This window comes from Branchiostoma floridae, chromosome 3 (genome assembly GCF_000003815.2).
Source record: "Branchiostoma floridae strain S238N-H82 chromosome 3, Bfl_VNyyK, whole genome shotgun sequence".
Lineage (NCBI taxonomy): Eukaryota > Metazoa > Chordata > Leptocardii > Amphioxiformes > Branchiostomatidae > Branchiostoma > Branchiostoma floridae.
Window position 1 is genome coordinate 10,057,729 of NC_049981.1, and position 16,902 is coordinate 10,074,630.

A 16,902-nucleotide genomic window follows, 5' to 3' on the forward strand; every position below is an offset into this window, starting at 1 on the left:
CCGTTTTGGTGTCTTTGACTATTTCTAAATTTCTCTAACCATTTCTTGACGCAATAAAAACAAAAGAAAACAATAAAAATGCATCCTATCAAAACTTTGTACATTTTTGAGTGTTTTTTCTCATTTTTCAACTTGATGACGTCATATTCAAAATGGCCGCCACGGGGTAGAAAAAGGCGGAAGTGACTTGTTTTGGGGTGAGTTGTGAGCTCAAAAGCGCGTGACAACCATTGGAAATATCTCTTGAGTCATCTTAAGGTATGAACACATACCTTGCATCATGAAAATAATATAAAAGTGTCGTTCAAGTCGGTTATAGTCGTAGAACTTAAGGTGAAACTGGCGAACTCGATATATTTTTAACTGCCACCGTGGCCCTATAGGTACAGCCTTCAGTTCAAGGCCAGCTCAAGGACTGACAACATATTTTCTGTGCGATGTCAGAAAAGATGGCCTTCAAGAATGGCGGAGAAGACACAGTTCTGACCAGGTCGTGTAGTTATGATTCGTCGTTTGAAATGGTGGAGACACCGCCTAGGCCGAAAGGGCTTGAGGTGACAAAGGAGGATTTGCCTGAAGAAGAAAATGAGGTAATTTAAATGTGTTTCTTTTGTATAATAATGATCGAAACAGACTATGTAAAAAAATTCTATGATCTGTTGAGTCAACATTATACAAAAGGGAAAACAAGAGGCAATATCAAAGTTGACAGTTTAATAATGCATATTTGTATAAAAATGTTTAAAAAGAAGTGGAAACTGCACATTGTTCACATTGTTAGGAAGTTACTGTAAATGTCTTGAAGTTTACAGTGATTCGATTTCACGACGGCAGGAAGAAATTGAAGCTTTTGCTGTGTGATTTTGTCTTGGCGCATACTATGAGCAAGGAGGTTAACACATGTGTTTTAACCTCCTTGCTATGAGATATATTATATAGTTGTCACCACAAAAACTGTAAACAAAAAATCTCTGAAAACACTGCAAGTAATTAATGAAATATAAAAGACTTTCGTGTAGCTAGCCTAGTAGCAGTATGACAATCATCAGACCAGAATTTATACGCAACAGCCAATCATGTACACTGTTACATTTTATTTCAATACCCAGGGTCCATCCCAGAGTGTGTGTTGCCAGCCACCATTGGACATGACTACATTCCGGTCCATGTTGGACCCAGACGGTCGACTTGTAAATGAACACGCTCTGAGGAAAGCTGTCTTCAGAGGTAGAAGTGTCCTTGGTATAGAATCAACCAAAAAAGACAGACATCACAAAATGTCAATAGATTTATTATGCTACATACATACTTTACAAAACAAAGACAAAAATGCTCAGGAAACTGGAAAGTGAAGTTCCTATGACTCAACCTGAAGAAAATGTACCTGATATTTCCTACAAAACATTAATCTGATTATGAATAGTATTGATACGCAAAGGAGGTGTACCAAATTTTCGATAGTCCAATAGGGATTTTAAAAAAAAAGTCATAGTTAAAGATGTGGCTACATGAAGCCTTGTTTCATATTTGGTCAATCAGAATTTTAACCTAAGCAATTTATTTCGGAGATCTACCTCCCAGGGTAAGTGGGCACATGGCTAGGGGATTGGGAGAGCTGCACCCTTGTTTTCCTCTTTAAAAAACAATGTCATAATGTACTGTTCTACAGGAGGAGTGGACCCTACAGTTAGGAAGGACACCTGGCAGTTCATGTTCGGACTGTACCCGTTCCTGTCCACGGCGCGGGAACGTGAGGTCATGAGCGCCGAGCACCACTTCAAGTACCATCAACTCAAGGCCAGGTGGAAAACACTACTCACTGTAAGGGCTTCTACATATGTGTATTACAGAATGATCAGGCTTTTAGCCAGGCATGCGCCAACGCGTCATCTGGACGCACTTTTCTTAGAATAAAAAAGAAATTTTATGCCCCTGGACGCCCTACACTGGGGAGAAAATTGTCTGACAAGCATGAAATTCTGATTGACCAGGGATGCTACCAGGTCATCTGTGGTCACAGTCTTCTACTGTGACCTCTAGATCTGTAACAGTATTTTTGCCTCTTGGGATACCTTAAAGAATGCACTTTCTTAACTTAAAATCATCAAAAACTCTGCACCATGGAAGGTGGTTGCCCCCAGACCCCCCCCTACAATAGTCACTTACTGCGACTCATCAATGGAAAACACTACTCACTGTAAGGGCTTCTACATATATGTATTACAGAATGATACAGTGTAGTTAACTTTGTTGGACATTTTTAGTGGTTCTGGAAACAGAGGGAATTAAGAAATATGTTTAACATGCATTCAATGTCATCTACTAGTATTCCTTCATCCAATTTCCGTTCATTTATTACCTTCACCGAGAAGGTTATGTTTTTGGCAGTGCATCATATGTTTGTATGCTTGTGGTTTTGATATATGGGGAGGTCTTGTCTAATATCTAATAATTGTCTAAGACATGGTTGGATTTTCGACCCTCTTATCAGCTTTCTTGGCACTGCAGCAGAACTTTTGATCTTGTGTCCAGAACTAACTATGGTCATGATGTTTGGGTGGTAGCCAGTGTGTGTGAATGGGTGACATTCATTAATGTGTTTGTTCATTTGTTTGTTTGTTGATTTATTCATTCATTGGTTCATTCCTTCATCCATTCTTTTATTCATTCATTCTTTTATGATTATGTCCAGATGAGCAGCCTGGGAACCACAGAGCAGGAACAGGGCGTGTCAGCTGAGTACCTGGATGATGACTTGGACCTCAGAGTGGAGTCCTTTACAGGTGAACATCTGGGAATGTCCTGTTTCTTGTAACAGTTATTCTCCAGTACTGGGAGCCTGAGAAGTATTCTAATTTTGCCTTTCTACTTAGAGATGCATGTAAATGTACAATTTTGAAATTATTATGCCACGAGATGGTTTAGTAACAAATGCTTTGAACTATTCATGACGAGCAAATGGATTGAAAAACATGACATTGGTTGAAAAATGGTCCATATGTGAACAAAGAAAGTCATGTATTCACATACAATACTAGAGTAAAATGATCGCAGTGCATGATCTAAATTTATGTCTCTCATCAATGTTTTCACAGATGATGCAGACATGAAGGTACCAGCCATGGACACCACAAACATCAGTACTGAGACCCAGCAACAGCTTCAGTTCCTTGAAATACAGGCACAGGTTCATATGATTTAAACTTCACCTCTCTGAAATTGTTCATAAATCTTTGGACAGTATCCAAAAAGTTTTTTAAAAACTTGAATTCATTGATCATATCTCCATGAATACTTTGAGTAATCAGAGGCATTGTGTTATATATCACTGGAATCTGTGGAATGATATGCTTTGTATATGGGTTGAGCACCAGTCCTACTAAAACCAGTCCTACTAAAAATTTCCTTTGATCATATATCTGTTGTTTTGTGATGATTAGTGATTATGTGATATGCAATGAACACATGACTGATTTCTTCTTGGATTTAAATGCCGAAGTTGTCGACTTGCGGGAAATTTGGGCAATTCTGTTTTAAAATTTGTGACTCACTTGCCTTTTCAGTTCTGGTGTTCACCCTTTCAAATGTAGGATCAGGACAAATATGGTATCAATTGCTATAAATAAGCTTTCCAATGATTTATGAAGTAGTGATAGAGCTATGATTGATCAAAGTCAAGTTTCAAAGTCTTTGTGCTTAACATATTTTTATTTTCATAGGTTTTTGCAGGCAGACAACCCATAAACATGAAAGACATTCGTAAAGCTGTGAGAATAATAGACAAGGACGTTCCTCGGACAGACAGAGGACACGAATATTTCAAGTAAGTCTATCAATCAATGTTTGTTCTTCTTAGTATCAAAGTGTTCAATTTGCTTAAACAACAGTGCCACGGCTGTGCAGGATTGTATGGTACTGCAGGGTTAAGTTTTGTAATACATGTTTTTGTATTTCAGGGGCAGTGGCAATCCTCACCTCTCCATACTCAGGAATATCCTCATCACTTTTGCTGCCTTTCATCCAAGTAAGTATTTTATCAGATGCTGTCTTGCTTACAATTTGAAGGTAATTATTTGTAGCTCTTAAAGAGCTATAAAAATTCTAAGTTCCATGAACATTCAAGTTTTGATAAGTGGTGATAGTGGTACATGAACAGGAACATTGAGATTTGTATGTAACTGTCTGCATATTGTTTTTTTTATTCAGTACTATATACTATTACTAGTAGGTACATCTACATCTCTGACAGTTATGTTTTTCTATTCCCAAATGTATCAAACAATACATACTAATAGTACATTGTACCTGGACTACATTAAATAATTGCATACTATACCCAAACGTAGCACTTGGAATAGATATCTTTTTCTTGTTGGCATTGGATGGCAGAGCGACTAGACTAGCCAACACTATATCAAAAGCTGACAAGTTTGATTCCTGGTATTCCTGGTCAGACATTGGGTCCTTGGGAAAGGTGTAAAAATGGGTATCTGACTTTGGTTGGGGAAGTCAAAGGCGGTGGAAGGAGAGATATGGGTTTCACCTTCCAATACTGTAGCTTAAGACACAGTGGATAACAACCTACTGCCCCTACGGCCTCAAAAAGACTAAGAGACCTTTACCTTTAAATTAGCACTTTAATGTTTTCTTTGTTTACATTTTTACAGAGGTGGGTTATGCTCAGGGGATGAACGACATCCTGAGCCGGTTCCTGGTGGTTCTGGACTCGGAAGTTGAGGCGTTCTGGTGTTTCTCCAGCTACATGGAGACCATACAGACTGACTTCATGGAGGAGGGCATGCTCAGGAAACTCAGTAAGACACAAGTTGTTTTCTCTTATCTTAAAGATGTAGCTGAAGTTTTTTCATTGATTGTGGCTGCAATTTTACAATTGGCATTTGAAAGCAAAGGACTTTGAGACTTCTTTTCCTTCAGGTTTGTCATTTGTTACATCTTGTTAATGTTACTTGGTATCACATGTATTTACATAAGCCAGGATTGCCATACATGCATCAATCATCCGACCATTGCCCCCCTGTCCATCAACCAACTTGTCGGAAGCAACCACCTGTCCTCAGCAACCATTTTTGGTTGGTCCCTTGAGTGATTGTTCAGGACAGGTTTGACTGTATGTCAGAAACACTTGAAGTAAGTTAGGTCAAAGGTCTGAGAAAGGTTGCAGGAAATGGTGTTGGCCGGTCCTGAGTTTTCTCCCACCGCTAGTAACAGAAATTAGCCTTGTACATGTACATAGTGACTTGCATGGATATCATATAATATTATGTCTGCTCTGTTGTTTCACCCAGCCTTGGTGAAACAGCTGCTAAAGGAACTGGACACTGTGCTATTCAACCACCTGGAAAAGTGTGACGTAGGGGACATGACATTCTGTCACAGGTAAGGAAGATAACACTTGTGTATTGATAACATACAATGTTGTACTATACTTTAAAGAATTCTATGAACCTTCAGGCTAACACATAGAAGAGGGAGGAACTTTATTGACAAAGCATACTGTGATTTTTTTACAGTCAATTACAAACTAGAAATTAGACATGCAAATCTCTCTTAAAATCATACTTACAATTAAGCAATAAAGGATACGTATAGATTACATCTATGATACAATCAAATAGGGATTAATGGTGGGTTTTATAATGACAAAATCTACCAAGTACTTGCCTACTTTTGCATTGTAAGCGTTGATGAGACATCTGCAGATAATATCATTATTCAAATCTGCTTGATATCTGTTGTAATAAAACAAATAAAATGTAGGTAACTTACATGATATCAAGAGCATTCTGTTGTAAAGTAGAATTCATTTTTAGCATGAAAAATTAGAATATATCGTTTTCCCACAGGTGGCTTTTGTTAGGTTTTAAGAGGGAGTTCCCGTTTGACGAGGCCCTGCGACTGTTTGAGATCATCAGTAGTCACCACATGGAGCTGTCCTCACTAGATGTGGAGAGAGTCAGAGACCAGGAGAGAGCACGCGACTTTCTAAGAGAAGGTCAAATTTTCTTTTTTACGTTATTCCCTTCATGGCAAGGAAACTTGTTTTTGCTCCCTTTCTTGTTCTGTTCCAACAAATAAGGTCAATGACCTGGACCAGATGGCTGTCACCATGGTTACTGGTTAAGTAGCTGACACCCTATGGTGTTTGACTACAATTATGTAGCAAGTGGCAGGACAGAGCTACTGGGGCTGGTCACCACATATACAGGAATGTGTTGGAGTAAGAATAAGCAGAGCAGTAGTTTGACAAGACCTTGTAAAAGTAAGTATTGTGCTTTGCTTGCAAATGTTACCTTTTCGTTAACATTGTGTTTTTTTACATGCAATGTAAAGAGAGTTTGTTTGCCAAGCACACTGGGTCTCCCATACTCTTCTATAAGTGTGTTGGGTTCTTTTACATACAGAGAATTGATGCTTGGAACACTCCCACACACAGAGCTGCTGACTTTTTGTCCACATCTGAAGGGTTTACAGAAAAGGCCAGGCTGTCTACCAAGCCAGGCTACCTCGTCATGGGTTACCCTATCCAAAAGAACAAATGTGATTAACAGTGCTTGGGGGGGCTAAGATATCCACCCTGAAGTCAAGATTCATGAAAAACAAGCCAAATTTGAAACATTTCACAAATGTCATTAATACATATATCATGTGAGATTCCAACTGATGGCAGTGATGTTCATATTTGCTCCTGTACCTTTGATAAAATCTGTAGCCCTCCCAAATTTTTGTAAGGTTGAAAAACTGTTTAAGTGCAGTTGTGGTCTGTCCAAGGTTCTGAAATTGATGTGATATTGCTGCATAGAGATATCTTTAAAAATACCATTTTATTGCCATAATTAGGTTCTAGGTCTTTGTGTGAAGTGAAATGAACTATTGTCTTAGGCCCAATCTATACACAGTTTTTGCTGTGGAGATATCGGGAGGGATCTGGAACGTTGGCCGCGGGACACCCGTGGCGCTTGCAGTCATAAACAGCTATATAGCCTAATGAGCCCGCATTATATGCTAATGAGCCCTCCGGAAGTGGGGACACATCTACACACACGCGGAAGCTGTCTGGGACTCCTGCTAAGCTATCGGGGACCCCTGCTAAGCTATCGGGCGAATGGTCCAGAGCTTTCGGGAGAAATTTTCCCGATATCGTTATGGCGATATTGCAGTTCCATCTAGACGCTGAAAAAAAGCTGTCGGCGAGAGGTTGTAGGCTTGCTGATATCGGGAAAAACTGTGTCTAGATCGTGCCTTAGTCAAGAAACAACTTATTGCAGTCATTGTTATCTTTTTGTGTTTTCATTGTTGAAAATATCTACACAGTTTAAAGGCTGAAAAATGAAGATTACATGCCAATATTATGGGTTATTCATAAATTTTTGCTTCTTCACAAACGTAGGTGGGCAGAACCGTGTTGTAGGTGCTCCATTGAACACAGACTTCACATTTGAGCTGTTCGTGTGTGTGGCCATGCTTCAGAACATCAGGCAACAGCTACTCAACTGTAGGGATGGCACAGAGATCTTCCAAAGTGTCAGTGGGTAGGGAAAAAAAAATTTGTTCTAGTTACTGTAAATGCAGAAATGTTTGCGGTGGATTAATGTTCACGGTTTTCGCAATGACCGCTTCACCGCAAAATTAAAACCACCGCGAACATTTTTCTATTATGGTATTAGACTATGGTGTTACCGCAAACTTAAAACCTCCATGAAAAGTCCTTTTTCCCGCTGCGGCGAAATTAAATCCCCGCGAACTTAAATGCATTTACAGTACTAAGTATGAAAGTTAAACTTAAACAAAAGGCTGGATTTTAAAATTGCCAGATGTTTCAAATAGTATCTGTTTGTCAGTTACTGTAGAAAAAACTACAGGTATTGAGGAATAGAATGAACATAGAGATGTTCTAGTAACTGTTACTTTTATTTGGCCTATCTGTTTCCGTACTGCATTTTCTGTATGACCTGCTAGAGGGTGCTACAGTTAACATTGCCAATGGAGTGAAGCTTTCTATCTCTAATTGCCTTGTACACCTTTGAATGTGTTCATGCGCTGTTGATATTTTGTTTGTTTTGAATACTTACAAAAAGTGTTAACTTGGCATGCATCTATTCTAAGTGTTTGAAATTGCCTATAATTGTGAAATTTTGACAAAATTTTCCCATAAATCGGGCACGATCCCACTTACTTCTTGAATCCAAAGTTATTGATACTCGTCTTGTTTTCTTAGGTTGTCAGGAAAGATGGACTTGGCCCACATCCTGAGGACGGCAGAAACCATCTTCATGTCTTACTGCAGGAAGTCTGTCATCGACTGTTTCCAGATTGTAGAGTAATACTTCCAGGTCAAAGGGCAATATGGCAGTAATAGAAAAACTGATTTGCAGTGGACTAGAAGAGATTTTTTCTGTCTTTTAAGTTAGTGATATTAATGTTTTCATATTTCGCTATCATTTATTGCATCTTTAAGATAGTCTAAGACAAATTATGGGTTTGTTTGTTTGTTTGTTTATTCTTAGTTTGTTTATTCTGGGTCCCTAGGTGAAGAGTTAGATTATCACAATGATGAAAATCCCTGGGTCCCCCAAAGTTATTCTTTCACGTAAAATGTTTCACGTCTTGGCATGAAATTAGAATAATCCTTGTTGCATATAACAATATGCAAATTATTCTGGAAATGCTTACCATGGCAGGATTTATTTATGTTGAAGGAAAGAAAGTAGTTACAGAAAACATAAGAGTATAAGATATGTACATATTGATAATTAATCTAAATTATATATTTGAGATACCAAGTATTGATATTGCAATGTTCCTAAATTATTCCAATTTGTTACTGTGAGTTGTTAATATTTTTTGCTTAAAAGTAAATTGTTGCCTGAAATAGTATTACATACACATATTGAAACTGGTGCCTTGATCTAGATATAAATTGTATGTATTAAGAATGAAACATATAAGGTAATACATGGTACTATTCTGGAGCAGTATACGTAAAAAAAATAATGTTTTCTTAAGTTTAACTTAGAAATTTTCAATATCATTTGTATTTGCAGATATCAAGACAGAAAATACTGTATTGAGTGTTAGGTTGTAGATATGAAATATCTTCTACTGGTATGTTTAAAGAAGTCAAATCACATCACAAGATATAGATAAAGTATTATTTTTAAAATGTTTATCATGTGTATGGAAGATAGGCCTATAATTTAACATAAGGGTCTCTTTAACTTTCAGTGTTTGTCTGTCTTTAGTCTTACAAAATAAAGCCAAAGTCGAACTGTTTGTTATCAGCAGCTAAATTCTAGTTGGGAACAAAAAGAGAAATTCTTGATAAATGCAAATACATACTATTACACTATTTAGCATTAATGAGTGCTCTAATATTGAATAACAATATATAAATATGTCCTTGACATAGTAAGTACATAATGATAAATTTGACTATGACTTTTAAAGATCGAGATTGAATGAAATTGAAATAGTATTATTTTATAGGCTTGGCATATTTTGAAGTAATAGTGAAATTTTCAGGTCACGTAAAAAGACAGATTAATAATTAAAGAAACGAAGTCACCACCATTGTAATGGATGTATGCAACTTTAACTTTTCAAAGAAAATAAATAATACTGTTTATTACCTGGACTATTGACAATTTTTTTCTTATTTATTAAAGCAGTAGATTCAAATAACATTTATAGAGTTACTGTAAAGCCTGTGGCCAGTTTCAAGCCAAAGCAAAATAAAATATTTCCATCAAATGTAAAAATTTGGTCATTTCTGAAACAACACCTTGTAATGATCTTACATCAATTGTCTACTGTGTGGTTCTTGGTGGGACAAATAGCTACATATGATAACATAGTTTCAAGCTATCATAACTAAATTAAATATGGAGTCCTTTCTGTGATGTCAGGACTGGTGTCTCTAAATTGTCAAAACAAAGATCATACAGTAGACAATTGATTTGAATAGTACATGTATTACATAGATGCTTTCAGAGAAGACAAAATTTGAAGTGAATGTTCTGGAAATTGGCATGGAAAATTATCATTTGCCTTACTAGTAGCATATTTTACTTAAGAAACCTTCAATCACATAATATATATAGCTTGATGCAGTGCAGTGTAGACCTGTCTTCATATGTATAATGTTTACACTGATATGGACATACATAATATTATGTACTGTCTAGATACATATAGCATCACCTGTCACAACACAGACATATAATATGTGTTACATATCTAGTACACAAAGCATGAGTGATACATTACTGGCCTATTCAAAACCTTTCCACAAAGAAGTCATCCAAAAGTATACTGAATTCTCTGAAATGAATAAATATATTAGACTCCTTTCCCTGACCATAGATACTATCTTTGGCAAGTACGTTCCAGAAACTCCAGACACAGAGAAACTGCTCTTTCCATCTGTAGAAAGCTTGCGGCTGAGAAGACTTCATTCACATTGTCCTGTCTAAGGTCCAAAGTCCCCGAATACATGTAGTCTAGCAAAGACTGCACTCCACCGGCCAATGGCGAGGGAAGGTCTACCTCCCTGGCTTCGCCTTCCCTGTAAAAAAAGCTTTTGAGGTATTTCGATTCTGCGACCAGTACACCCTTATGAGCTGTTAATTTTTGTCCTCCTGTAGTCACGGTGACATCACACATCCTTCCCTCTCTTCGTTGTTGGTTTAGTTGGTTGAGTAGTTGCTCGGCGTAGTTTGACGGACGATTTCTCGCGGCATCATTCGCAGTTCTTGCTAGTGCTTCCTGATTAGCAGTTGTTGTGGAACGTTGCACAAAACTAGGCTGCTCCAAAGCTGTTGCACAGCTCTGTGCAGTTTCTTGCTGTTGCACAGAAATGTCTGTGTTACAGTGATGGCTAACTGTAGAACCCCCTTGGTTTATGCTACATTCACGTAGAGACGTGCTCCAAGAAGATGTACTCCTAGAGGCACACGATGACGGTTGGCACCTCGCGGGAAAACCGACTTCCCTAGATCTTGATGTTTCACAACTGAAAGGACTGTTGCCTTCAATAGTTGATGTGGTCTCATGCAAAGACGGTTGTGACATGGAAACAGTGTTGTATGAATGAGAAGTACTTTGGGAAGAACGTAAAACAGAAACTGCAGAATTTTGGTTAATTTCAGACAAGGATGGTTCTGGATTGGAGACATGTTGATGTGGTTGTGGTGGGAACATTTGTGGGTCCATAACAGTGTAGTTACTGCTGGGTGTACAGGTGGCAAACATTTGGGGTAAGCTGGAATTTGAGCCACCTAATTGTGGGGTTCCACAAGGAACTGTCCTGGGACCATTGTGTGATGCTCTTGATGAGATCTTCTTCAAGAGATTAGTTAGTTGAAGCGTCAGTTGGCCGTCGATCATCTCAGCACAAGACCGGATGCTAGAATTGGAGTACATCTGGGAAAGTCCAGCGTCTTCAGCCATGGAAGTCATCATTTGGCTGAGGGAATTTTTACCGGTTGGCTTGTCGTGATACCAGACAGGGTCATCAGCAAATGTGCCTGCAGTACCCGAGTCTTCTGCTGTGGGGAGCTTCTTGGGCTTCTGGAATAGGAATTCACATGCCGGATGCAGCTTGCTTTTGTACTTTAGAAGAGACTGGATTGGACACAATGGACAACCTAGGAGGGAAATAAATACATTATAGATAAAATGCAAGTAAGTCATCTTCCAATATTTCAAATGTTTTCCATAGAGCAGATGGTCGCATACTGATTAATCATAAACTGTATTTTTATTTTAAAACAAAGCATTCGACAAATTCCCAGAATTCTTGGAATATGATCACACTGTTAGGCTAGCCCCGGAGGTGGGGCCAAAAGTGGAAAATTCATACGTAGTACATACTAACCTGGGATTTCATACACCTTTTCATGCTCTTCTAGACTGATTCCTTCGCTGCAGTCATTTTTCAATATATAGGCATACCTGTGCAAAGGAAACCATACAATCATGTAGAATGAAACAAAATGTGACTCTTTAAGTACTGTAAATGCATTTACGTTCACAGGAATTCAATTTTGCGGCAGCGAGAAAATGGAGTGTTTGGAATGGTTTCGACTTCCAGTAGCGTTATGTCAACATACATATAGTACCTCAGGGTGGTCAATTAACCCTTAACTATAAAGTATAATCTATTTCACATACCATTTTCCTGTTTGGTTGACGGCAAACCTGACATCGTCCTTCATAAGATCTCTCAGCACGTGGCCACGTTTCTGCTTCAGTAGAAAGTAGAGCAGCTCAAAGAACACCTTCCTCTGTAGGCCCTGCGGATTATCTGTGCTCATCACTCCACTCAGGTACAGTCTCTCCATGTCCTCGGGTGTCATTGTTGGGGTGTGGTTTATCTCACCTTAAATTAGAACACAGTTAGGTGTTGGGCTACATAGATGGATAGATAGATAGATAGTTATTGTGCAACAATTGCATCAGTGACAGAGACACACATACAGAAACACAGATTGCACACATACATAAACACAAATACATACTGTACAGAAACACACAGACACACACATACAAAAACACAAACACACATGTACAGAAACACAAACACACCTACATGTGTAGTACCGAAACAGATACACACATACAGAAAGACTGATACACACATACCAAAACACACTACAGAAACACAGATACAAACATACAGAAACACAGATACAAACATATATAAACACACATACAGAAACACACATACAGAAACACACATACAGAAACACAGATATACACATACAAACATACAGAAAAACAGATACACACATACAGAAACACACATACAGAAACAGATACACACATACAGAAACACAGATACACACATACAGAAAGACGTACAGATACAAACATACACACAAGTCATACAAAAACACAGATACAAAGAAACACAGATAAACACATACAGAAACACAGATAAACTCACCCACCAACATACATGTCAAAAACTATGCCTCCATGTAACAAACCTTTTCCTGCTTCCTTAATCATCTTAAGTTTCTCGTTAAAGGCTTGCTGTGAGCCAGCAAAGTCCCGATTATGCATGATGTCCACGCTCGGGACCCTGGACAGCAAGTGTCGATAAATCCCATAACGGATACCGCTGAACGTCGACCACTTGTAGAGCTCGCGGTTCCGCTTGCGAGCGTTGCTGAAGAAAAGGGTGAGAGCGGTGTCCAACTTTTCGGGAGGCAGGTCCTCGAAAGCGGGATTGAGGCCGCTGTCAATCAAGAAGTCCCGAAAGGTGACAACTGCGCTCTTCATGGCACGCTGAGTGTTTTTGTTGTCATAGTGGACGTCGTGGTACACCGACGCCCCCTGCTGAGGAGATATCAAATTACAGACAGTGAGTACCATTCAAAATATACTGATAGTAAGGACTTATTTCTAAGGAGCCCAATGTAGGACTATATTTCCATTTCAACTGATAGTACTACTGTTATTTTGATCCTACAGAATAAAATTGTAGTACAGTAGAAGCCAGTTAATTGCACAACAGATTAACGCATACTTCTGTTAACGGAATCCCAAAATCCCAAACTGATGCGGTCCGACTAGATAACTTTGCATTATTGCACCAGCCGGATAATTGCACGAAATTCACTGGCAAATAGGCCGTGCAATTAAGCGGCTTCTACTGTACTTGGGGAGTGAAAAATGTAACATTGTTGCACAAACGTGTAGAACAGATGTTCTGATTCTTTAGAAAAAGCCACTATGTACTGTAAATGCATTTAAGTTCACGGGGATTTAATTTCGCGGTAGCGGTAAAAAGGACTTTTCACGGTGGTTTTAATTTCGCGGTAACACCATAGACTGCAGTCTAATACCATAATAGAAAAATGTTCGCGGTGGTTTTAAGTTCGCGGTGAAGTGGTCACCGCGAAAACCGCGAACATTAATCCACCGCGAACATTTCTGTATTTACAGTATGCTGTATTTTCACTTTCCAAGTATTACAGATAAATATTTGGTAACCACAAAAGAATAACGAGGGAACAACGATTATGCTAGTTATTTTTTCACTGTTTGTATATGGAAAATGCAAATACATAATGTAATGCTATACATGTGCCAAAATGTTACGCCAAATGTCAACGTGTTACTAGCTAACGAAAAAGCTTTAGTATAAAGTGGGAGGGGCAACTACAAACATAACATTACCTAAGACAAGTTCAGAAACTTTCAATTTACTTATGTCATGTCCTGATGCAATTTCCTTGTACATAGGCCAATACATCTCTACTGCTTTTCAAACAAGAGCTTCTGAAAAAAGCTAGTCTTTCGCTTACTTATATTGTGTAGGTAAAAATGTTTGGCAAAGTTTGGTCAAGCGTGGGTGCCAAGTCTGCAACGTTGGCAGCTCTGGCACAGTTTGGTCAAGTGCTAGGTTATATAACTGTTTAGTAAGGTAGTGGTTCTCACAGAGTATATTTTACTTGAACTGTATAATAACACAACTGTATGAATGATGTTAACTTTATTCGGATTGTTTCGCTGTTAAGAACGGCTCTGTTACAGTACAACAGGGTTTTATGAAAGTGCACTGTAGTAATCAAATTTATCAGTAGATGTGTCCTGAATTTCTGCAAGAACAAACAAAGTATTGTCACCATAAACAACATAAAATATTAACATGGCATATACAGTAATGGAAATATTTTTTTTAATGGCAAGATCATGTGAAAGGTAGATATTTTAAACTAAAACAGGTCCGTGGTATGTTTAATGGAACGTTTCGTTTCTTTTAGTAACGCAATTATGCTTTTACTTGACGGAGTCGTGACGTCACGCGTCAGACTCACTCCGTCGAGCTCGGTCAGAATCTTCCCTTTCGAAATTATAAATTAAATGTGGGTAATTCTATTTTCAACGCATCCGAGGGCTACTATTTTGCTGAAAGAAGTTTGTTACACGAAAATAGCCTGAAATTTCTTAGAGTAAGAAATTTCCGAATACGCCCCCCTCCCACACCATGTCAGATGCGGCGCACGCATCTTACACAATTCTAGATTTTGTAGCGGTGATTTTCCATAAAACAAAGTAAATCACATGTCAAACTGTTCTCTACAATGTCTGTTTTATTATAACCAAACAGCGAACATGTTAGTTTATAAATTGTATACAATCTTACGAAGAAATCCTCACCGTTCACATCCGTCTCTGCTCCGGCCTGCTTATAAGCCATGCAGAAACCAAGCAGCACCTTCATGGTAGGCCGATACGTATGTCATAACGTTACATACCGTCGAATCTGCAGGGTAGAATATCTCGCTAGCACGATATGGCATGGACCGCAAACCAAGCAGCACATTCATGGTAGGCCGATACGTATGTCATAACGTTACATACCGTCGAATCTGCAGGGTAGAATATCTCGCTAGCACGGTATGGCATGGTCGACCCGGACGGACGGACGGACGGACAGACGGACAGAAATCTAATATCGGTCTGATTGCCTTTCGCCGCGGAAGCGCGGCGAAAGACAAAAAGGAATCGTACTGACACAAACACTTGATGTTAACTCTGTATCGTGTACCACTATGTTCTAGTAATACCTGTTTCCCATGAATTAATCCGCTCAGCTAAAGTAGCATAGCGACTAGTCATTTGTTACATACCTCTATAGTTACCATTGTTATGTATAAGCAACCACGTAGATATTAGTTTTGATGTTCTGTATTACACCCGAACTTGCCATACATTGTACCCGTACAATTGTTGCGCAATAAAGATTTGATTTGATTTGATTTATAAATTATATTCAAGAAGTCCATATGTTTACATATGTTACAGTAACGTTAAAGCATATATTTTGCGCCATTACTTACAGAGAATGCGTCTCCTGCATCCCAAAGTCTCCTTGGACTTTCCTCTGGCGACGAGAGGAACTCATGGTCACTGAAGACCGGGGGAACGGAGAAATCTGAAGAATTCTGCACGGGCACACACCTGTGAGAATTGGGTCTGGTTCATTCACGACAAAACGCCTCATGTGCGGCACTTAGGAAAATGGCGGCTCGATTTGCCGATTCAAAATTCCTACGAAACTTTGCCTCTCAAACATGTCCAAACATGTGCCGTCAATTGCTTTTTATGTGGAAAGCTTAGAGGGGCGTAAAAGGAAGGCACCATATCTTTCTCTGGCGAAAACTTGTAGAAAATTGGCCGAAACAGAGGCACTTTCAGGATACGTTCCCCATTTTTGTATGTCGTAACTTTGAGATAATTTTGGAAAAAATTCTCCAAGTCTTAACAAAAATCAGATTAATATCACAGGTAGGTAGATTTGTTACGAATATGACGCTGAAAACCTCAAGTCCGTAAGTCTTGGAGAAAATGAGAGAGAGGTCCAAGAGTGAAGTCAGTCCATAGGCGGTAGGCCAAGGTATTGTTGTCGGATCGCCCGGGCTGAACTGCCGGGGTTGGTGTTCCGAGTGTGACCCGACATTTGAGTACGTTGTACCCGGGATTGCACGAGTGGGTGCCGAATGTTCCGACGGAGATTTCCGACGGATGCAGAAGGTACCCGAAGTGCGATTTACCGACAAACACCGACTGTCGGCACGCACTCGGCATGCGTTGCACACGTAACCAAAAGACCACGTGACCCCACCAACTACTCACAGGAGCTACTCACAGGGCATATGAGGTAAGTGTGCCCGTGTTCTGTGGAGAAAACTCGCCCATTTCGTCTTTGGTCGCCATTTTGACTATACCACTGCCTAAAGAGGGGAGCACCTTTTCCACACAGCGGACAGACCGAAAACGAAGCCAATGTGACAAACAAAAGACTGTCCGTCATAATTAGCAAATCAACCAATGATAGCATGGCAATTAGCAAATCAACCAATTAGATTATGG

At 39.1% G+C, this 16,902-nt stretch overlaps 2 protein-coding genes across 6 annotated transcripts; one reads left to right on the plus strand and one right to left on the minus strand.

Annotated features, from left to right (window-relative positions):
• Nucleotides 1-127: 127 nt before the first annotated feature.
• On the plus strand, nt 128-9,397 carry LOC118411263 (TBC1 domain family member 15-like). Of its 4 annotated transcripts, none has more exons than XM_035813429.1 (13): nt 128-258; nt 384-590; nt 1,110-1,227; nt 1,670-1,821; nt 2,693-2,783; nt 3,096-3,187; nt 3,720-3,823; nt 3,957-4,024; nt 4,668-4,814; nt 5,307-5,397; nt 5,865-6,013; nt 7,409-7,550; nt 8,237-9,397. In XM_035813429.1, exons 2-13 carry the CDS (start codon nt 438-440, stop codon nt 8,340-8,342), a joined length of 1,413 nt encoding a protein of 470 aa, XP_035669322.1. In that variant the 5' UTR covers nt 128-258; nt 384-437; the 3' UTR covers nt 8,343-9,397. The 4 variants fall into 4 exon arrangements, with proteins under 4 accessions (XP_035669322.1, XP_035669324.1, XP_035669321.1 ...); XM_035813431.1 differs by having other exon boundaries at nt 137-258; nt 445-590; XM_035813430.1 differs by having other exon boundaries at nt 162-197.
• Nucleotides 9,398-9,670: 273 nt separating this feature from the next.
• On the minus strand, nt 9,671-16,893 carry LOC118411262. 2 transcript variants are annotated; one of them, XM_035813427.1, is made up of 6 exons: nt 16,711-16,893; nt 15,870-15,977; nt 13,008-13,356; nt 12,190-12,397; nt 11,894-11,970; nt 9,671-11,663 (listed from the first exon to the last, which is right to left on the minus strand). In XM_035813427.1, the coding sequence occupies exons 1-6, from the start codon at nt 16,744-16,746 to the stop codon at nt 10,384-10,386; spliced, it is 2,058 nt and encodes a 685-aa protein (XP_035669320.1). In that variant the 5' UTR covers nt 16,747-16,893; the 3' UTR covers nt 9,671-10,383. The 2 variants fall into 2 exon arrangements, with proteins under 2 accessions (XP_035669320.1, XP_035669319.1); XM_035813426.1 differs by having other exon boundaries at nt 13,008-13,359.
• Between the last annotated feature and the right edge of the window lie 9 nt (nt 16,894-16,902).

Bases quoted from the DNA above. Each gene is read 5' to 3' on its own strand.
- LOC118411263 (XM_035813429.1), top strand. From the start codon at position 438: ATGTCAGAAAAGATGGCCTTCAAGAATGGCGGAGAAGACACAGTTCTG. The intron at 4,025-4,667 runs GTAAGTATTTTA...ACATTTTTACAG, and splicing joins TTTTGCTGCCTTTCATCCAA to AGGTGGGTTATGCTCAGGGG. The intron at 6,014-7,408 runs GTCAAATTTTCT...TCACAAACGTAG, and splicing joins ACGCGACTTTCTAAGAGAAG to GTGGGCAGAACCGTGTTGTA.
- LOC118411262 (XM_035813426.1), bottom strand. From the start codon at position 16,746: ATGGCGACCAAAGACGAAATGGGCGAGTTTTCTCCA. The intron at 11,971-12,189 runs GTATGTGAAATA...TCCTTTGCACAG, and splicing joins GTCAACCAAACAGGAAAATG to GTATGCCTATATATTGAAAA. The intron at 11,664-11,893 runs GTTAGTATGTAC...TTTCCCTCCTAG, and splicing joins AAAGGTGTATGAAATCCCAG to GTTGTCCATTGTGTCCAATC.